Here is a 23,414-nt window from a genome sequence, read left to right as displayed (position 1 = left end):
TCTGGATCCTACAATTCTTGCTCTCCCTCTTCTGCATTTAATGTTTGGCTCTGGGTCTCTGCATCTGCTCCCATCAGTTGCTGGATAAAGTCTTTCTGATGGTGAGTGGGCTAGGCACTGATCTGTGAATATAGCATTATATCATGAGGAAACATTTGACTTTTGTTTGGTTTTTGGTTTTTGGTTTTTTGGTTGTTTTTTTGTTTTGTTTTGTTTTGCCAGTCCTGTTTGGTTCTACTGTAGGTCTCTGGGATATTCAGCCTCAGATTCCTGGCCATCCAGGCAGTGTTGGGCATGGGCTTCCTCTTGTGACATGGGCTTCAAGTTAGACCAGTCATAGGTTGGCCACTCCCACAAGCTGAGCCACTATTTCACCAGCACATCTTTCACACAGAAAGGTCATCTGTAGGTCAAAGGTTTTGTGGCTGGGTTGGTGTTTCAGTCCACTGTTGGAAGTCTTGCCTGGTTACAGATGATGCCAGATCTGACTCCGTACCCTCCATTACTCGGAGTCCTTACTAGGGTCACCCTCATAGATTCCAAGGAGTTTCCACTGTACCAGGTTTCCCCAAATAGCCCCCAATTCCAGTCATCTCTCCCTGAACTCTCTTTCTCTGCCCCTCGCTCCCCCGCCTGATCCCTCCTGTTCCCTTCCCCACCCCCACTCCAACACCAAAATCTATTCCATTTCCCCTTCCCAAAGAGATTCAAGTGTCTCTCCTAGAGCCTTCCTTCTTACTTAGCTTCTCTGGGGCTGTGGATTGTAGCATAATTATCCTTTACTTTACAGCTAATATCCACTTATGAATGAGTTTATCCTTCTGGGTCTGGGTTGCCTTACTCAAGATGATTTTTTTTCCAGTTCCATCCATTTGCCTGCAAATTTCATGATACCATTTTTTAACAGCTGAGTAAAACTCCATTGTGTAAATGTATCACATTTTCTTATCCATTCTTCAGTTGAAAGACATCTAGGTTGTTTCCAGTTTCTGGTCATTTTGAATAAAGCTGTCATTTTGATCAGATAGAGTGTCCTTTGGGTATTTGCCCTAGAGGGATATAACTGGGTTCCTGAGGAGCCACCATGTTAACTTCCATAGTAACTATACATGTTTGCATTCCTATGAGCAACAGACGAGTGTTCCCCTGTTCTCCTCGCCAGCATGAGCTGCCTCTTGTGTTTTTCATCTTAGCCATTCTGAGAATTGTAAAATGGGAATCTTAAAATAGTTTTGATTTGCATTTTCCTGATGGCTAAGGATGTTGAACATTTAAGTGTTTCTTGGCCATTTGAGATTCCTTTATAGAGAATTCTCTGTATTCTGTATTCCAAGTTTTTATTGGATTATTTGGTTTGCTGATTTTAGTTTTGTTTTGTTTTGTTTTTAATTCTTCATATACTGTGTATATTAGCCCTTTATTGGATGTGGGGTTGGTGAAGATCTTTTCTCATCCTATAGGCTGCCATTTTGTCTTATTGATGGTGTTCTTTGCCATATAGAATCTTTTCAGTTTCATGAGGCTCCATTTACTAATTGTGGATCTTAGTGTCTGTGTTACTAGTGTTCTGTTCAGGAAATTGTCTCCTATCCAATGCATTCAAGGCTATTCCCCTTTCTCTTCTATCAGGTTCAGTGTATCTGATTTTATGTTGATGTCTTTGATACATTTTGAATTGTTTTGTGTGGGGTGAGAAATATGGGTCTATTTGCAGTCTTCTACATGCAGAAATCCAGTTAGACCAGCACCATTTATTGAAGGTGCTTTCGTTTTTCCATTTTCAATTTTTTGTTTCTTTATCAAAAATCAGGTGTGTCTATAGGTGTGTGGATTGACTTCTGGGTCTTTTATTTGATTCCATTTGATCAACCTGTCTGTTTTTATGCCAATACCATGCTAGTTTTATTGCTATAGCTCTGTAGTAGAGCTTGAAATCAGAGATGGTGATAACTCTAAAAGTTCAGTTATTGTTCAGGATTGTTTTAGCTATATTATTCTTTCATGGTCTGTCAGCAATTGTGTTGGAATTTTGGTGGGGATTGTGTTTAACCTGTAGATTGCTTTTGGTAGTATGGCCATTTTTACTGTGTTAATCCTACAAAGCCATGAGCGTGGGAGATCTTTCTGTCTTCTAATACCTTCTTCAATTTTTTTCTTCAAAGGCTTGAAGGTTTTGTCATGCAAGGCTGTCACTTGCTTGGTTAGGCTTACCTCAACCTATTTTATATTGTTTGTGACTATTGTGAAGGATGTTGTTTCTCTGATTTTATTCTCAGTCCAATTTTCATTTGTATATAAGAGGGCTACTGAATTTTTTTTTTTTTTTGGCGTTAATCTTGTATCCTGCCACTTGGTTTCTGTTTTATTGATTGCAGCCCTGAGTTGATTATTTCCTGCCATCTACTCTTTAGTGTGTTTGCTTCTTTTTGTTTTAGAGCTTTCAGGTGTGCTGGTAAGTTGCTAGCATGAGATCTCTCCAATTTCTTTATATAGGCACATAGTACTATGAACTTTCATCTTAGCACTGCTTTCATTGTGTCCTGTAAGTTTCATATGTTGTGCCTTCATTTTCATTGAATTCAAGGAAATCTTTAGTTTCTGTATTTCTGTCTTGTTATGTGTTTGTAGGTTTTCTGTTGTTGAAATCCAATTTTAATGCATGGTGGTCTGATAGCAGGGGTTATTTTACTTGTGTCTGTTGAGACTTGCTTTGTAACTGAGTATGTGGATAATTTTGGAGAAGATTCCATGAGGTGCTGAGAAGACAGTACATTCTTTTGTGAGTATACCATCTTGGGTGAAATGTTCTGTAAATATCTGTTAGGGCCATTTGATGTATAGCATCGGTCAGTTCCACTATTCTCTGTTTAGTTTTTGTCTGGACGATCTGTTCACTTGTGAGAGTAGGGTATTGAAGTCTTCCACTAGCATTGTCAATGTGTGTTTTAAGCTTTAGTAATGTTTCTTTTACAAATGTGGGTGCTCTTGCATTTGGGGCATAGATACTATGAATTAAAAAATCTTGGTGGATTTTTCCTTTGATAGGTATGAAGTTTCCTTCCCCATCTCTTTTGATTAATTTTGATTGGAAGTGTATTTTTTTTACATATAAGAATGGGTATACCAACTTGCCTGTTAGGTCCATTTGCTTGGAACACCTTTTTCAATCCTTTACTCTGAGGTAATGTTTGTCTTTGATATTGAGGTGTGTTTCTTGTATGCAGCAGAAGGATGGATCCTGTTTTCATCCTGTTAGTCTTTGTCTTTCTATTGAGTCTGTTGATATTGAGAGATCAATGAACAATGATTGTTAGTACTACAATTTTAATGTGAATAAAATCATATTTTACAGTTTTACTAAAAAAAAAAATTTCCCCTTTTCTCTCTCCCTCCCCCCCTCTTTGCCCACCCCCAACTTATGTGTAGACCAGTCTGCCTTCCATAGGTCTTTGGGCCTCTGCCCCCTAAGTAATGGAAGCAATGGTGTGTGCCACCACACTTGGCTGTAAAAGTTTTTAAATTTAACAATTTATTTGGAGCATTTTTCCCAAAGTTGAGACATATGGGTTGTATATTTTGACTAGTTTCTTTATTAAAAAACATAACTGATTTAAGTATTTTTAAACTTTATATTTTAGCTGAAGTTTCTCTTCATTTTATAGTTAGTGTATGGCATGCCCTGTAAATTATGGCACATCTTAATTTAGTACAAGTTGCCTTAGTGCTATTCTAATAACAGGATGATGAATCAGATGAGTTGAGAGTCATCATCATTTTTGTTTGTTTTTGGTCTCCTTATTATTCTCATTATCCAACAAAATTGTCAGCTTTGGCAGGAAGTATTTCAGGTGAGTAGAGGTCTCAGTGGATTAGCCACCTGCCCTCCTGATGTTTATATTCCAACAGAGAAACATATATAAGAATTTAAAAATTAAATAAGCACATAATTTCCAAAGAGTGGTACCTACTATAAAGAAAAATGAAAACTATGATTTTTTTGAACTCTAAAATGCTGGTGATGATTAGGCCTCTGTAAAATATGCATTATAAAATATTGTATGCATGCCTTCTGGGTAAGTGAAAAGAAGGCTACAGTCCTTCTCCTGGAAGATTCCCACATACTGGACATTATCTTAGCCAGATGATCTGGCTAGCAGAACCAAGCAACCTGCTTTGTGAGAACAAAACTTGTTATCAGGTAGAAATGTAGGCTATTCCCAGTGTCAGCACTTAAGCAAGAAGTGCTACTTGAGAGAAGAAGCTGCTTGAAGGACTTTCTGTGTAACTTTGTTTTTTTTCTTTCTCAGGCTAACCTCAAGGATCAGCTAAAAAAAATTAACATTAAAGGGAATAGAAGCCATCTCTTTTCTCCTCTAAGTGTCTTCTATGTCTTGAATTTATGTATACGTGTTCATGAGAGTGTATGTATGTTCGTTCGTGTGTGTGTGTGTGTGTGTGTGTGTGTGTGTGTGTGTGTGTGTGTGTGTGTGTGTGTGGTGTGTGTGTACAGATCCTCTACTGCTGCTGTGTTGGATTGCAAGATCAAACTCAGGGCATCAGGCCTGTGCACAAGCACCTCAGTGAGCTGAGCAATCTTTTTTACAATGAAATGTGTTCACCTGTGACTGGGGTGGTTGACTAGTTTTGTTTCTGGAATAAATAATAGAAAAATATTCTTTTCATGATCCCTTTATATAATGGTCTTTCTGAAATAGTTTTTGAAAATAACTGTCATTTTTCTGTCTGTTATCAGAATAGTAGTTTGTGTATTACGCTGTTGCTCATTTCCTCTGTGGCTCTTTGATGGCAGTAATGTACAGATACAGAGGAGGTACTTTATTCAAGGTTTTTTTTATTCAGTTTCCTTTTTTGTATGAGTTTTGACTTTCTTTGAAGGTTATTACTGGCTTGTGATCTGAAAATAGTAACAGTTTATCATTGCAACAGAAAAGAGAAAGGCACCTTCATTTTAGTCTTTGCCACAGAACGGAGAGCTAGTCTAGCAATATATCAGAATGTTTCACATGACCTGATTACAGCTCTGCGGAGTTCCACAGAGAATGCTACATGCTCATGAAGGCAGTGTGCCTCTGTCCTTCAAGACCTCCTCCATTGTTACCCACCTCAGTTCAAAACCTAATGTAGTTAGGTCTCTCTATTATCCCTGAACTGTCTGAAATTTAAACTCTGTATGTTGTCAGAATTGCAAGAAAGGATCATTTCTATTATTTATTTATTTGTATTATTAGTGTCTGGATAACATTAATCTACAGAGTTGTCATTAAATTCGCTGTTTCCTCTCTACTTAGTTGATTGAACATAAAGGAAGTAAAATTATTACTAATCTAAAAAGGAACTTTTAAGAAATGTATACTTAATTTGAACTAATAAATAAAAAAAAAAGAAGAAATGTATAGTTGCCATCATTGGGAACACCTAACTCCATTGCTAAGGCAGGGTGGACTCCCTCGGGATGCATGGCTGAATGTGGAAAACACTTCAAAGAAGCTGTGTGATAGATTTTATGTAACTTGTGGAACAAATTCTATATTGTGTTTTTCAGGAGAAAGTGTTTTATAATTTGCTTAAGACATTTTTCTAATGATAATTAGGATTAACTTGGCAGTGTTCATTTAATGATATCCCCATTGTAACCCTGGGTTAAATTTCCACTTCTTTGTAGTTATTTTGTGTGATCACATGATCACAGCCATGGCTAGAGTGTACACAGATGAAGTAGTGTGTTTATGGCATGTGATATAAATTTGTTTCACCTCAGTCTGCAATGGGAAGAACTCGGCAGACTATGCATACTGCAGCTGTTAGGATCTCCTTAACATCTTAGTGACTTTTATTTTTAAAGTTTATCATTCTGTTGCTTTCAAATACTCCTTAGTATTTTATAGGATTACCTTAAAGTTTTGCTCCTTGTATATTTTATGTTGTTTCAATAATATTACATGTTTTCTTTTTGTATGTGTGTGTTGCTTTATTTGTTTCCTTTTTCAAGCGAGGTTTTCTCTGTGTAGCCCTGGCTGTCCCAGAACTGTATAGACCAGGCTGTCCCAGAATTGTGAAGAACAGGCTGGCCTCAAAGCCACTGAAATCTGACTGCCTTCACCATCCAAGTGCTGCTGGCATACGCCACCACCAGCTGACTCACACATTTTATTTTTAACTCTTTTGAATTTTTGAAAACTTGGGAAGATCATTTTAAATGAATGAGTGTTGTAACATGTACATATCCTATAACTCTGTTAATATGTATTTGAGCTATTTGCATTTATTCTCTTTTTCAAGTAACACTACGGATGACTGCTTTTGTTTACATTGGAATAGATTTCTACCATGGGTCAAAAGATGAATGTTCCAAAGGAAAGCTTGTGACACCAAGTTGTTATATGTAGTTTTATATATAAAATGAAGATTTTATTTTCATGTAGTGAATCAGAAGACCAGCTTTCTAAAACCTTACCACCATTAAGTGTTACCTTGTTTTTCTAACCTTGGCCAAGTTAGTAGGTAAAAATTTGTACCTTTTTGAATGTTTATGTTTTATAACGTTTTATCTATGGATTTTCAAATTTTTCTGTATGTTTAAAATAGTATACTTTTTTTTTATTAAATCTTGGTAGACTTTTATGTGGTGAGTTCTACCAGTCTTTCTGAAACTAACATATTCATTACCTTCTATGTGACTCTGCTAGAAGATAGCTAGAGATCAAGAAGTGAATCCTATCACCTCACAAATTACCTGTGTGAACAGTCCTACTCAGGTGTTATATAAGGACTAATGAAGTGATTATCATACTTTTATAAATCAAGAGATTAGCAATTACAATCAAGAAATTGTAAATACTTACAAATCAACTGTAGTAAGTGAGATAGATTGTATTCCCAGTGCTCTCTGACAGCTGATAGATGCTGCCTGAGGACATCCTCAGTAGTTTTTGTGTTTTGTGGATTGTTTTTTTTTCCCCTCCTAAACATTTGGGAAATCTTGCTTCTTTTTAAATGTGATCTGTAGTTCTCTGTTTACTACTAGAAGCTGGTTACTACTTAGTTGATTAGTTCCTGCAACTGTGTTTAAGTGAGCATGCATATACAAACACACTAACTCATACCTATCAGGTATCGACTAGATAAAACAATTACAATGATGATTATTACTTAACGGTTGTTTTTTATTTCTATAGCTTTTTATATATTACACATTACAATATTATATTGTATATTACCCAGGATTGTAGTTCTATAAAGTACAGTGGTCTCCCATCATATTCCCTTGATTTTGAGAATGATAAGGTCCTGAACCCCTGCAGCCACTTTCCGATTTAAAATGGACCCGTGCAAGGATACACTGAAACCCAAAACAGTTCTTCCACATCTGCTCAAACTGGAATGTTAACTGGTAGCCATCTGTACTTCTTTTAGAATATATAGCCAATTTAACAGTTGTTTCTTTTCTTTCCAAAGCCTTATGAAGGATTACGGCCTCAGGATCTTCGTAGATTAAAGGATATGCTTATTGTGGAGACTGCAGACATGCTCCAGGCCCCTCTGTTTACTGCTGAAGCCCTACTTCGAGCTCATGGTAATGAGAAATTCTTAATGCCTGTGATAACTTGGCACCTTTTCAAACTTCAGGGTTAAACATGGCTATTTCTGTGTTTTAATATGAAATGTTTTTCTTTAATGGGCCAACATAGTGTTTGTGCACATGTTGCTCTAATAATCATCATTATGTAGCACTTTACTTATGATGCATGAAGTGGCCAGAACCAAGAAGGAAATTAAATTTTTGTTTGTTTGTTTTGTTTGTTTGTTTGTTTGTTTGTTTGTTTTTCAAGACAGGGTTTCTCTGTGTAGCTCTGTAGACCAGGCTGGCCTCAAACTCCCAGAGATCCACCTGCCTCTGCCTCTGGGTGCTGGGATTAAAGGCATGTGCATTCTTTGATTGAGCTGCTGAGTTGTTTTTGTTGAAGTCATTCAAGTGTCAAATTGTATGGCTCAAGTATGTTATCAATTAATATTTATACAAAAGCTGTTTCTCACCATGAAATGTACAAAATGAAATTAAGATTTAAAAATGTTAATTATAACATTTTTATTTGTTTTTTATTTATTCACTTTGGTGGTATTTTTTCCCCTTAAAGATATCACCTAAGAAAATGTCCCCAAATTTGTTCTTTTATCACTGTCATTCTTAGCACAGTCACTTTGGAAGTTGTTGCATGCCGGGATATACTCGCCTGGCATACCTGATATTTGCTCATTTGTCTGACTTTAAAATAATTTTTAAAAAGAAAGTTATAAGGAGTCTTTCTCTCTCCTGCCAGTGAGCAAGCTCCCAAATAACATCACGGAGACTTACCAATTATGAAAGCACGGTCTCCACTTACACTTGTTTCTAACTAGCTCTTACAACTTAAATTAACCCATTTCTATTGGTCTCTGTGCTGCTGTGTGGCTCATGAATTTTACCTCTCCTTTTGCACATCCTGTTTCCTCTGTGTCCAGCTGACAACTCCACCTTTCTTCTTCCCAAAGTTCTCTCTCTGCCTGGAAGTCTGGCCTATACCTCCTGCCTAGCTGTTGGCCATTAAGCTTTTTATTACACCAGTCACAGCAATACACACAGTGTACAAATGTCCCACACCATTTCCCCCTTTTGTCTAAATAAAAGGGAATGTAATGAGTCTTTCTCTGTCCTGTCAGCCAGCTCCCAAATAACTAAACAGAGACATCTTATAAATTATGAAAGCTTGACCTTTAGCTTCGGCTTATCTCAACTAGCTCTTGAAATTTAAACCATTTATATTAATTCTGCCATGTGGCATCACTTCTCCTCCATCTTGCACCTCCTGTTTCCTCTCCGTGTCTGGCTGACAACTCTACCTTTCTTCTTCCGAGAGTTCTCTCTGTGCCCAGAAGTCCAGCCTGTGCCTCCTTCCTAGCTGTTGCCCATTAAGCTTTTTGTTACACCAATCACAATCACATCTTCACACAGTATGTAAATATCCCACAACAAAGGAGAAGTGCTAAATTTTTAACAAAAATTACATTTAAAAACAGAATAGTAAGTATCAGTCCTATTCCAGTTATTTTGAAGCTCCAATTGTCTAATTTTAAAATGTCTTTATTCTGAACACCTAAATAGAATGTTATTTCCTAAAATGTTCTTCATCTTTTGGTCATAATAATCCCAGCACTCAGGAGGCAGAGGCAGGCAGATCTCTGTGAGTTCAAGGCCAGCTTGTTCTACAAAGCCAAGAGTTCTAAGACATTCAGGGTTGTTACACAAAGGAATCCTATCTCAAAAACCAAACCAAAACAAACAACAAAAAAAAATTCAGACCTCAGTATTTTATCCTGGGTTGAGAACCACTATTACCAATTTGTTTGCTAAATCTCAGGAATCATGCCGTTCGTTAGTACTAGTGTTTTTATAATTCTATCATTGGTGTTTTTTTCCTTCTGAACCACGGTATTCTAGGTATATACCAATGGCTCCTAAATGTACTCTAAAAAGAATGGCCTGGGATATTAAACATAGATTCCAAGGCCAGCTCCAGAGTCCTGAGATGGGGGTCGAGCTTAGAAATACATTTAACAAGTCTGCTAAATGGACTGCTATAAAACCAATAATTTTCAAAATGACCTGAGTTATAATAGCTGCATGCCTACACTCTGACTGTAACCAGGTTTTCTAAACTGTATTTCCTAGTGTTTATCTGTTATTTTCTGTGTAACCTAACAGTGTCCTCAGTTAACTCCTCACTGATAGGTGAACACCAGCCTCATCTAATTACCCTGGCAGAAACTTGAATGTCGTTCTTTACTCCTCATTGTGTTATGTCTGGACCATTCCCTTCATTGCTATTCCTGAGTACCTCCTTGGCATCTACTCATCTTTGTTCTTTCATTCCAACAGATGACTTAAATTTAGACTTAAATTTTTCATCATTGTAGTACCCTGATCCTGATCTTCAGTTTTGTTGTTCTGGTTTCACCCAGTACATATTTCTTGTTGTTTAAAAATGCCAATCTGAGCCTGTCATTCCATGAATGAACACTCTGCCTTGGCTCCCCAGACTTTAAGCCCATCCAGTTTTTTTAAACCTGTGACACGGGTTTCTTCATCTGGGCTATTAGTCTCGCAGGTCTCTTACCATGTATCCCAATTTGTCCTTAAAAACCACCTCTTAGCATTTTTCTGTGCCTGTATGTTTTGGGACCCTTCCTGTTTCAATTTTATTCTACACACACACACACACACACACACACACACACACACACACACACACACACACACACACACACACATCTTACACCAGTGGTTCTCAACTTTGCTAATGCTGCAAGCTTTTTCAATACATAGTTTCAGGTACTATGTTGGTATATCTGCATGTGGGTAGACCTTCCTGGAGATGGATAGGAAGCAGTGTCTCAGTTCCTAAAATACGTGTTTTCCAATGGTTTTAGGTTTATTTGTATTTTCTCTTTATTAACCTGGAAACTCTGTGTGTGTGTGTGTTTCTGCAATACCAAATGTATATTAATCTCAGAAGATAGTTGTGAAATGAATAAACATACTTGAAATTTTATTTTTTAAAAATCTATGTTTTTGCTTTAAATTGTTTCTTCATTATCATCTTTTAAATTCCAAAGTAAATCCTGGGTCAAAAAACTTAAATTTAGAAATTCATAATAGCCTTCTTGGACTGGAGACATAGCTCAATTTGTAGAGAGCTTGCTTAATGAGGCAGTTTAATAGGGGAATAGTCTCCTTTTAGCTAATGATAATGTCTAACATTCATAATATGAAAACTTGTACAGAATCATGGGAGTGAAAGGAACATTTAAAATCCTGTAACTTGGGATGATGAGTTCAAGACTAGCCTAGGTTACATAGGGAGACCCTGTCTCAAAATAACTAAACAAGCACCAACCAGAACAGAAATACAAAATGCCTTAAATTGTGTTACCATGTTTCTCAGGGGCCACCCTGACAAGGAGTGTCTGCCTCTTCATGGTGAGCTTTTTGTATGTATGCTTAGCAATCTCCTTACTGTAAGTTCCACGAAGAGAAGGATTGTGGGTGGTTTTCCTATCATTGTATATCTTCACTGCCTGACTTCAAAGACATTCAATAAATATTTGTGAGCGAGTGAGAGTGTGGGTTTCAGCACCAAAATGTGAGCTAGTGGGAGTGTTCTACAGCTCCGGGGCTGCAAAGGTGTTTTGATTTACTGGGAAGCCAGGCTACCTAGGACAGCTCTGGAGGCTGGAGCTGCAACAGGACACGGACAGCTCAGCCCTGGGGAAAAAGGTGTCCTGACTTAGCAGGAGTGCGATGGGAGACATCTCCCCACAGGATATAACTAACAATCCCACACCTTTCCGGAGAAAGCCGTTACAGCTGAGCTCTGTTACCCCTAAGGGAACGTCCTAACCGGTTGCTTATCCCGCCCAAGATGTCCTTCCTACTTCAGCTACAGTCTGCTAAAGGGGAGGCTCTGGTGAGAAGTTGTTACTTTTCTCTGCTACAGTCTTGCTCGGCCCCTAAGGGAAAGTCCTAGCAAGTTTCTTGGTTCTCAGTCTTGCTCAGTTCCCCCTAAGGGAATGTCTCAGCAAGTTCTTCTATTCTTTGCCAAAAGATGTATTTGGGAGGGAGGAGTCCAGGAGAGTAGCTGCCTCTGCCAGGACGGGAAAGGATAACCAGCACCTGACCAGGCAGAGGGGCTTATGTAGGGCTTCTCAGGGGCAGAGTTTTTCCAGGGAGAGGTTTTTCTGCCCAGGGATTGGTTGGCTCTGTGTTTCAGTTGGTCGGGGGCAGAGATGGTTCTGGTTTCAGGGCCAAACTGTTTCTTTCACTGGCCCTTTTTAGCCTTTTGGCTCTAATTTTAGGGTCAGGGTGTATTTCTTTCACTGTCTCTGACTCTAGGGACAAAGTCTGTTTCTTTGGCACTGGTTTCAGAGTCAGGGTTTTTTCTTTGGTTTTTAGTTCAGGGATAAAGTGTTTCCATCACTGTGGCTTCAGGTTTCAGATGTTTCTTTCACTAGCTCCGGGTTCAGAGTCAGGGTACTCAGGGATTTGTTGGTTTCCTGCTTAGACTGCTCAGGGGTCGGTTGGTTTCTTCTTTAGGTTGGTCAGCTGGAGGATTGGCTCTGATGTCAGGGCCAAAGTGGGTTTTTTGGCTGGCCCTTTTACCCTACACCTTTTATCCCAGCACTTGGGAGGCAGAGGAAGGCAGATCTCTGTGAGTTCAAAGCCAGCCTGGTCTGCAAAGTAAGTTCCAAAACAACCAGGGCAACACAGTGAAATACTGTCTCGAAAACCAAAGGGAAAAAACAAATGGACATAATGGAACTATTGTAAAAAGTCATAATGTACAAGAAAATTATTTTATATGCCTCACAGTTGGATAATACCTAATATATTTTAAATGAGAATCGATTTTATTATAGTTTCCTCATAATTACATTCTAAACATTTTGAAGTTGTTATTTTTACCGCTTTCAGTGATGCATCCAAGAAAATTGTTTAGTTGTACTTTAAATTTGGAAGATGGTATTTACCTTTATATGAATTAATTTATGGTTCCTTTAGTCTGAATAGAACATTTTAATTGTTGTTAGTCCTTATTGGCATTATTGCTGATTTCTGTTGCTTCTGTTAGGTGCTCAACACGCAGAGTTAAAACAATCTAGTTGAAGTGGTTATAATTTTTCTAGATTTTGCTCAAGTTCATATAGGTAAATAAGTAACATATCTGGAATTTGAACTGATGGCCTGTTTCAAAGGTGAGTTTTCCACTGTGTGTGCTGTTGCTAATATTTTGGAGGGCAGCAATGAAAAAACTTTGGGAACTGAATGGGGAATGTATTCCAGATGCTCTGATAAATGATAATTATAGACAATTTCCTAACACAGAAGTAGCCTTTGGCAGTATTATTTTTAAGTAGTAAGTTAAATTCATAAGTAAAAGTAAGTAGAAACGAACATTTTTACAATTGTTAATTTCACAATAAAAATAAATTATATGGCTTGGTTTTTTTGTTGTAGTAATGTTTTATGTGATTCTAAAAATAATGTTATTTAGAAAAAAATATTTAAAAAAATAATGGGAAGTTGCCATTATTTTCAACAATAATAAGATTAGTACATATATTGTTAATAATGTTTTAAAAATTAATATGTAATATGAAACTTTCATATTACTGAATGCTAACCTACATAATCTTCCAATTAGGTATCTATGATCCTACTGTTAATTGTGTATCCCTTTTTGCCTTTATAAGGAATGCTTTGAAACGTTATACAAACAGGCACTTGGTGCTTTTTCAGTTGGACAAGTATCAGTGCTCCCCCTTTTCTGCTGCTCTTTGTTGCTCTCTTGTTACGAGCTTTCTTATCAGACGTTCTTTGGAGCACCAGCCATCAAATAATGACATGCAGACTTCTTAGTAATGATGAAAGCTTGGCCTTTACCTTAGACTTGAGAGGCAGCTGACTCTTATAGCTTAATTAACCCTTCCACATGGCTTTTACCTTTACTTGGTACCTATGGCTTGTTCCACGTCTGCTTGCAAAACCGGGCACCCAGATTCTTCCTTCTCTTCCTCTCTTTGCCTGGAAACCCTGCCTACACTCTCCTGCCACACTATTGGCCATTCAGCTCTTTATTAAACCAATCAGAAGATGCCTTAGTCAGAGATGCATCTTTACGGTGTGCACAAATATTCTGCAACATCTCTCTAGTGTCTTCAGAATGTTATGATTTATGTTTTGTTCATTTACAGCTGCTATTTGTAGGGCTAGTCTGATAGAAGCTACTTCTTTTTTACCAAACACTGAACTCAACTTACTATATTCAAAACATGTCTTGTGGGTGGGTATCTTGTGATTTACAAGGACAGTCAGATCATTTGTATCATGGTAATTACATACACACACACACACACACACACACACACACACACACACACACACCCTTTGATCTGGTTTAATTATATTGTATAACACCCTGTTGTAATGCTCATTGTTAGTGATTCTTTTCATTTTCTTGGATTAAGTAAAAAACAAGATCAGGTACTAGTTTGTTCTTTACTGTGTTGCAAACAGTGGTCTTAGAGAAAACCAAATTTATATAGGTCTTAATTTAGACAAAAATTAGATTTTTTTAAAGTAGTACTATAATCAGACTTTTTCGTCAGGACCATCAGCTTCCACCAATAATAACAGGGAGACTTGTTATTTTTTATGAAAGCTCAGCCAATAGCTTAAGCTTGTTTCTAAATAGCTCTTATAACTTAAATTTAACCCATTTATTAATTTACTTTCTGCCTCATGCCTTTATTACCTCATCTTCATAGCACCCACCCTGCTAGCTCTGCCTCTCAAGGCTTCTTCTCCTTCCTTCCAGTGTCCTCTCTTCCTCCCAAACCCTGCCTAGTTATTGACCTTTCAGCTCTTCATTAAACCAGTCCAAGTGACATAGAAACTTTAATCCCAGGAATGTTTCTGGTATTTTAAATTCACTGTTGTTTTGAACCACATTTCTTTCCAGCTTAAAAGAAGTATCTTTCTCTTGCTAACAAAAACTTTCTTTTTTTTTAAGATTTTATTTATTTATACAACATTCTGCTTTCATATATATCTACACACCAGAAGAGGGCACCAGATCTCATAACGGATGGTTGTGAGCCACCACATGGTTGCTGGGAATTGAACTCAGGACCTCTGAAAGAGCAGTCGGTGCTCTTAACCTCTGAGCCATCTCTCCAGCCCCAAAAACTTTCTTTTAATAAACATAGTTTTATTTATTTTACGGATCTTGCTGTTGCTAATTGTACCTAGTAAAGCCTGTGGCTAACCTAAAGTTATGAAGATTTTTGTCTGGAATTTTGAGGAGTTTGACTGACTGATTTGCTAGTTGGTTGGTTTGTGCTAAGATTTTTCTGTGTATTGTAGCCTGGTCTTAAACTTACTGCAGCCTCCCAGTGTCGGGATCACAAATGTGTACCACCATGCCTGACTTGTCCTGTTGTTTTCTTTGTGCTTCATGGCTTCTTTTTTGATGCTATAGCTAATGATCAATCCGTGGGCCCTGTGTATGCTAGGCAAGATCTTTGCTACTAAGCTGCATCCCCGAAGTCCAGATTTATGACGAAATTTTAGTTCACTTTTATGATATGTGGATTAAAATTATAATCTTTGCATGGAAATTTGTCCTTTCCTGAGAGCTCTACCCTTTTCTGCGCCATTGCCTTTTTACCTAAAACTTCAGTTGACCACATGGGTGTAGATTTCGTATTTTTTTAGTTAGCATACAATGGAGTTTTATTGTGACACTGTCGTTTACAATCCGTCTCTGTTGATCCTCCTCCCTTCCTCTCCCTTCCCATTCTCCTGCCGCCCATAACCCTTGCAGTTCCAGTAATCAGTCCCTTTCCTCCTCCATGGCACCGTGTTCTCCTACCACCACGCTTTCCTTCACCTTTTGCCATCTCATCCCCTTCCTACTTCATGGCATGCCCATATTTACCCCCTTAGAAATTAAAGGCCTCGGGCTCACATAGGAGAGACCATATAGTATTTGTCTTTCAAAGTCTGGGTTACTTTAATAATTTCTAGACTTACCCATTTTCCTGAAAATTTTGCAATTTCATTTCTCTTTACCGATGAATAAAGTGTCAGTGTGCACATGCGCCACACTTTCATTGTTTCTTCGTTTGCACATGTCCATGTGGGCTGATTCCATTTCCTTACTTTGTGACTAGAGTAGCAGTAAATAGATGTATAAGTTTCTCCATGAGAGAGTATGTCCCCAGAAGTGGGGGTATATCTGTGTCATATGTGGAGTTTTATTTCCAGTTTTTGAGAAACTTGCATACTGATTTGCATAGTAGCTGAACGACCTAACACCCCAGCCAGCAGTGTAGAAGGACCTCTCCCTTCCACATCCTTGTCCTAGCATTCATAGTTTCACTCTAGTTATTCTGGATAGCGTGAGATGGATTCCCAGTGGCTGACAATGTTGAACATTTAAAAAATGTGTATTGACCTTTGTGTTTGTTTTGAAAACTGGCAGTTGGAGAATAGGATGGTGGTTAATTTTAGCAGTATATATATATGTACTAAAGATTTTCTCCTGTTCTCAGGCTGTCTTTTCACTCTGCTAACAGTCTCCTTTTAAGCTTTCTTTTAAAAGTCAAGAATCATTTTTCAATGTGTTGTACTTTTTTCAGACTTAAGAAATGTCAATACTGTTTGTTTGTCTCTTTGAACATACTACTGATATAAGTTGCCGTTTATAATACTCAACCACTTTCCTATTTCAAGAGTAAGATACAGTTGGTCTTGGGGTATCAGTCATCCTGTGCTTGTTTTCCTATACTTGATTGAGAGTTTGGCACTATAATATGATAAATAGTTTTACCAATGTCAGTTTAACTTGACTTGTAGTGTTCTCTTTGTCAAGTAGACTGAATGTTCCTGTTCAGAATATTTGTGCATTTAACTTGAATGTATACCAAGCATTATCATTTGTGATTATATAATGTTAATGAACCACTACTGATAAACTATGTCTGAGGAATTTCTCCTTTTTTTGAAACCTAAATCAGATTTCTTGGAAAGCATTAAGAGAGGCAGGTAACTTTCTAAATTGCTTTTCTATGAGTGGAACAAAGAATGGGACACAGTATCTGTATATAGGGTCCTATATATACTAAGGAAATGGCAGAAATTGTAGACATTGTCTTCTGCTATAGTGGGCCTAAGAAATGGGAAGTAGAAGCAGAATAGAAACTCCACGTCCTAACATGAAGAAGTATAATCAACTTTACTTGGTTCTCAGAAGAACTTTAAAAGTTGTGTGGGGCAGAGGGGTAGTGTTCTTTGTCTGTTCGTCTTTTGGTTAGTACCTATGTTGAATCCATTAACCATTGCAGTTAATGTTAAGATAAACATGACTGTCCGGGTATCGCATTAGTAGGCTGACATTGGTTCTTGTGAATAAGTGGATGACTAGATTATATCGTTCTGTTTTACATTTGAGGGGGGCACTTTTCATACACTTGACAGTGTGTGATGGTGGAAAGAACACATATGGAATCCCAAAGAGGTTTCAAGTCCCTTTCTGAGGTTGGGTAAGTTAAGTAACTTCCCTGAATCTTGGTTTCTTCACCTAAATAGTTGGGAGAAGTAAAATGCATATTGTATATGCAACCCCAAGCAAAATAATTGATTATTTTAGTTTTTTATAAACTGGATTTTTTGTGACTCTGGACTTTATAATAACATGTTTCACTTAACCATTTTATAATTGTTCACAAAAGGAAGATTATGTGTTTTAGATTAAGCCAAATTTAAGCTTCCCTAATACAGATTTATACTTAATTCACTGAAAACTTACTTTTATAACCCAATTCCTTGGGAAGTTCATTCTACTTTCACAAGTTTTAACCAACTGTATAATCATTTATACTTTAGGACTGTATAATCATTTTACAGCTAGAGACCATTGTGAAGACAGTTGCACAATTATGAATTTAAAAGGTGGCTAAATTAAACCTCTACCATAAAAATTTTAGTAAATTCTAAATGATCTGAGCCATCTACTTAAAATATCAGTAGAAATTACTGGAAATTCTGAGCACATTCTTAGCTATTACTATTTGTTATAAGAGTTTAAATTCTATTTTAAAATATTATTAACTTAAGTCTACTTAGAGACATGCCTACATAGCTACTATTGTATATAAATTCTGTGTTTTTTTAACTTGGGTGACATGTATCTTCTTCATTTATCCTGTTTCTGTTAGTAGGTTTCAAAACATGTGGTTTCTGGGTTTTGATAAACATCTGTTCTATTTTTTCCTGAAGATTGGGACAGGGAGAAATTGCTTGAAGCTTGGATGTCTAACCCAGAGAACTGCTGCCAACGGTCAGGTGTGCAGATGCCAACTCCCCCACCAAGTGGGTACAATGCCTGGGACACGCTTCCTTCCCCAAGAACTCCAAGGACTACTCGCTCTTCTGTCACCTCTCCAGATGAAATCAGTCTGTCTCCTGGGGACTTAGATGCCAGTTTGGTATGGCTTAGTATACTTCCCATAGCTTTGCTTTTAGTTTTTCAACTTTGGAACTATGTGATACTGTTCCATGGAGTGACTGGCTATATGATTATAACTGAATGCTGTTCCTTGCTTTGAAGGCTCAGTTATTTTCATGCTTTGGTAAATGTTTTTGTGAGCTCTGAATTATAGGTTGAAAAGTAAAATATTTTCTTACTTCAGAACAATTTAGAAAAGCCGTGTGCTATATTTTTACCTAAAAGTATTCAGTTATTTAAACACAGCATACTGGAAATACTAAAACTTAGTTTGTAGTATGCATGCTTACCCTAAAACATAACTTTTAGAATAATTTGCTTGAATGCTAATTTTTAAAGCAATTTGCAGTATATTTTTATGATCATGCACTTGTCCAGCAAAGCTTTTGAGTTGGCCATTCAGGGCATTTTCGTAGTAAAAGCTTCTCCTTTAACGTGGAGCAGCACTGCCTGTCTGTGAGGTAACAGCACACAGACTGGTGTGCTGAGCAGGACATGAGCTTCTTGAGTGCTTTTCCCACTCAGAGTTTGTAATAGATACGAAAGAAAGCACCCTTTGTCTTGTGTAGGGACCATTTAGGAAAGCAAAATCCTATTCGATAATTCACCATTTACATAAAGGTTTGTTTCTCTTAAGTCATGTTAAAAGATAACATAGTTTTATATCAGACTTCCTTGCATGAAAAACTTTACTTTGCTTCTTATTTTGTGTGTGGGGGGGGGGCGGGGGGTGGTAGGGTAGAAGGTGTTAACAGTTGAACTTAGGTGTTCAACCCTGCTAGCCAAGCACTGTACCACTGAGCCACATTCTCCAGCCCAAGTTGCCAGTCTTAAAAATCCTGAAGTGTTGTGTTCGAAGCACAACGTTGCTCTGTTTCTGTGCGCTTTCCACAGTGAGCACAGAGTGAAAGACACACACTCAAGTGGGTGCTTTGTAGTGCCTGTGGGATCTTGACCTGAGTGATGCTAATGATTGGTTTCTTGTGTTTCCCTTTCCTGATGCACAGTGCTGATTAATAGCTAAACCTAGTTTGTTTGTTTGTTTGTTTGTTTGTTTTTATTAAGATACTAAATGCCATAACCAATATTTAAAAAAAACAAAAAACAAAAGGCAGTCATGGTATTTATCATTAAGTCCAAGCTAGGCACTCTTTACAGACTTTGTAGCTTTGAGACATTTGGCTTTTTTTTTTTTTTTTTTTTTTTTTTTTTTTTTTTTTGTCATTTTATATTCTACTCACAGTTTTCCCTCCCACTGCTCCTCCTACAAGACATTCAACTTTTTTTTGGTTTTAGGGGAGTTTTTTTGTTTTTCTAGACAGGGTTTCTCTGTGTAGCTTTGTAGACTAGAGTGGCCTCAAACTCATAGAAATCCACCTGCCTCTGCCTCACGACTGTTGGGACTAAAGGCGTGTGCCACCAACACCTGGCTTGAGATATTTAACTTTTAAGATTTATGATTCCTGTAATATTTTTTGTCGTTAAACTATTGAACAAAATGAGTGCATTGCTTCTCTTTAGAGTATGACCCTGTTAAGTCACTTTTCTTGTACATCTCCAGTGTGACATTTGTATGTGCAGTATCTCTGTATTTGAAGATCCAGTGGACATGCCCTGTGGACATGATTTTTGTCGAGGATGTTGGGAATCGTGAGTATATGAACAGCTTATTCATCGTTTCTGCGTGATAGCACCTTTGGTTTCGTAATGAAATTGTTTGCTTTCAGTATTTAATCATCATTTATGTTGGTTTCTGAATTACATGGCTGCATACTATGCTTCATTACAAAGAATATTTTTGTGTTTCCTCTGATATCAAAGAAAGTATATCTAAACAATTGTATTAGTATTTTTATTTATATTACACATAATATAAACTTCAGATGTAAACTGAATATAAAGAATCAGTTTCTGTCTTTTATCCCAAGGATTTTAAGCATTGGTGGTCTCTGAACTTTTTATTTATTTATTTTTTATTTTTCATTTTTGACTTTTTGGCTTTTTGAGGCAGGGTTTCTCTGTGTAGCTCTGGGGCCTGTCCTGGAACTCACTCTGTAGACCAGGCTGGCCTCGAACTCACAGAGATCCACCTGCCTCTACCTCTCCCATGCTGGGATTAAACTTGTGGCTAGAGGGATGATAGCTTAGCAAATAATGGCATTGGCCTCTAACCCTAATGGCCTGAGTTTGATTCCCCAAATCCACTTTATGAAAAGAGAGGAAGGACTCCTTCAGGTAGTCATATACAGTGTGGTATGTGTGCCCCACTTCCACACACAAATAAATAAATGTAAATTTTTTTCAAAACATTCTTTCAGCTGAATGTAGAAAAATAAAACTTGGCCTTTCATGAAGTGGGAATCCTCCTGTCTGCTTTACTTTTCCCATCTTCTCTACATTATCATTGCGGTCCGATGCTTTGTGGATCTGTGCCAAGGACTTAAAGAAAAGGAAATTACTCTTTCCCACCCACACTGAGACATTCTTCAGAATAGTAATCCTTACGCCTCATGTCTAAGACAGGCTTTCTAGGTCTCCCTTGATTTTCTTTTTTTTCCTAAGTGCAGTGAAATTATTAGATGCCCCTAAAGGAAGAAGAGAATAGAAAAATCAACGTTGTTGATCATATTAACCAGGCAGTCATAATTTAGTTGTCTATTCTCCATCAGTTTCCTCTAGAATTGTTAAATACAGTATAATCCACAGCTAGAAATGTATCGTTGTTGGTAGAATGCTTGGCTGGCATTCCTGAGTACCAACCAACCTTAGTATCGTATAAACCTGGCCTGCTGGCACATGCCTGTATGTGAAGTAGAGGCAAGAGGACCAGAAGTCCAAGGACAGTCTCAATTATATAACAAGTTTGAGGCTCTCCTAGAGTACATAAGAACTTGTATCAAAAAAATTATTTAAAGGCCATTAAAATCCAGTCTTAAAACATTCGTCTCTTGCTTATATAAACATGATATTAAGTTATAACATCTTGTAAAACACACAGATTCTTTTTATATTGAGCTATACATTTTCCCCTCCTACCCTCTCCCATCCCACCCTCCCTCCTGCCCTATTTACTCAGGAGATCCTGTCTGTTTCCCCTTCCTAGGCGGGTCCTATGTCTCTCTTAGGGGCCTCTTTGTTACCTAGGGTTCTGTGGGGTTGTGGCCTGTAGGTTGCTTGTCCTTTGCTTTATGTCTAATATCCACTGAATACATATTATATTTCATCTTTCTGGGTCTGGGTTACCTCACTCAGGTTGGTGTTCTCTAGTTCTGTCCATTTGCCTGCAAAATTCAAGATGTCATTATTTTTACCACTGAGTTGTACTCCATTGCGTAAATGTACCTCATTTTCTTTATCCATTCTTCCAGTTGAAGGGCATCTAGGTTGTGTGCAGGTCTGGCTATTACAAATAATGCTGCTATGAGCATAGTTAAGCAAATGTCCTTATGGTAGGAATGTGCATCCTTTGGATATATGCCCAAAAATGGTATATCTGGGTTTTGAGGTAGATTGATTCCCAATTTTCTGAGAAACCACCATATTGATTTCCAAAGCAACTGTACAAGTTTGCACTCCCACCAGCAATGGAGGAGTGCTCCCCTTTCTCCACATCCTTTCCAGAATAAGCTGTCATTGGTGTTTTTGATCTTAGCCATTCTGATCAGTGTAAGATGGAATCTCAGAGTTGTTTTGATTTGCATTTCCTTGATGGCTAAGGATATTGAACAATTCCTTAAGTGTCATTGGGCCATTTGAAATTCCTCTGTTGAGAGTTCTCTTTTTAGATCTGTATCCAACATACAGATTCTTAATCAATACCAGGTCTTCTGTATATATTTTACTATCCTATCTGTGTAACAGCCCTGGGAAGTAGATATTATTATCCTAGTTAAAATATTGTGAAAGTAAGGCTTTTATCATTAAAATAAATTGCTAAAGATCATTAAATTTAAGACAAATCTTTCTAGCTCAAAACTTACTGTGAATGGGTTAATTCACCATGTACTTCTTTCTATTTTGCAATATGCCTTTTTCTTACTACCTTATTAGTGTACATAGAATATGACAGGGAACTCATTTTCATATTCATCTAAATGAAATATAAGGGAAAAAGTTTTTCTTTAAAAAGGTATGTTCCATTGATGCTACAAAAACTTTGATTTATCTCTGGATAATTTCCCTTTTAGTTAAAGGGATAGAATATTCAGAATTCTTTCTAGGTCACTCAGTTCTGAGTTTTTTACATGAAAAATAGTTCAGATTTTTCAAAGGACAAAGTAAAACAAAGTTATATAAAAAGAGTGTGTGTGTGTGTGTGTGTGTGTGTGTGTGTGTATGTGTGTGTGTGTGTGTATGTGTGTGTGTGTGTAGAGGTGGGGTGCTTGAGCAAAACTAGGTGTTTCAAATGATAATCCCTGTTTTATTGGTGTGCTTTGTTGTTTGTTTGGCTTGATTTTAATTGGTCTGGCTGTTTTAGTTTTTTGACAGAGGTTTTCATTGTGTAATGTAGTCCTGGGCTACCTTACAAACTTGAAGGCCTCCATCCAGCCTCGGGCTCTTGAGTACAGAGTTGCGTGTGCTCGCAAGTGCAGCTGTGGCAGAGAGTGATGACTGGAGAAGAAACGCAGGTCCTGGTGCATGCTAAGCATCCTCCATTGCACTCACTATACAGCTCTCGGTGTTGTTTTAACTCCACAGACATAGAAAATACATCAGAAAGAAAAACATTGTTAGGATGTACAAAAACTTACATCCTCTCCCTTTTTCTGTCCCTTGATATTTTAACAGGTTTTTAAATCTGAAAATTCAAGAAGGTGAAGCCCATAATATTTTCTGCCCTGCATATGAGTGCTTTCAACTTGTGCCTGTAGATATTATAGAAAGTGTAGTTTCTAAGGAGATGGACAAACGCTACCTACAGTTTGATATTAAGGTATGGTACCTGTTTATTAAGCCTATATTTTCTTTTTATAAACAAAGTAGTGTTCTCTTTGTTTTCCAAAAAAATGCATATATCAATGGTAATATTAATTAAAACTTTGAGCCAAAGCAGAATTTTATAAGTATAAAAGGCAAAATGAAAATTAACCCCCCACAAAAGAGCTGTCCCTGTTTTATTGATAAAATAGCGTTTAAAGTACATAGTAACAAACAAAATTTTAACTTGGAAATTAATAACGTCCTATTCCAAATAATAGTTTAATACAATAAATTACAATTTTTTTGTCTTTTTTTCCTTATCCTCCATTTTCACTTAAGAGTTAATGGGAAACATGCAACTTACTTTTTTTG

At 37.3% G+C, this 23,414-nt stretch overlaps 1 protein-coding gene across 6 annotated transcripts in view; it reads left to right on the top strand.

Moving 5' to 3' along the window:
* Window positions 1–23,414, top strand: part of Ankib1 (ankyrin repeat and IBR domain containing 1) — a 99,979-nt gene that overhangs the window by 44,695 nt on the left and 31,870 nt on the right. For all 6 annotated transcript variants that reach the window (XM_027389824.2, XM_027389823.2, XM_027389820.2 and 3 more), the window contains exons 5-8: window positions 7,477–7,594; window positions 17,894–18,102; window positions 19,684–19,772; window positions 22,911–23,055. In XM_027389824.2, the coding sequence (XP_027245625.1) occupies window positions 7,477–7,594; window positions 17,894–18,102; window positions 19,684–19,772; window positions 22,911–23,055 (561 nt within the window). The remainder of the gene's footprint in view (window positions 1–7,476; window positions 7,595–17,893; window positions 18,103–19,683; window positions 19,773–22,910; window positions 23,056–23,414) is intronic.

Source organism: Cricetulus griseus, assembly GCF_003668045.3.
Source record: "Cricetulus griseus strain 17A/GY chromosome 1 unlocalized genomic scaffold, alternate assembly CriGri-PICRH-1.0 chr1_0, whole genome shotgun sequence".
NCBI lineage: Eukaryota > Metazoa > Chordata > Mammalia > Rodentia > Cricetidae > Cricetulus > Cricetulus griseus.
This window is presented reverse-complemented; position numbering and strand designations above follow the sequence as displayed.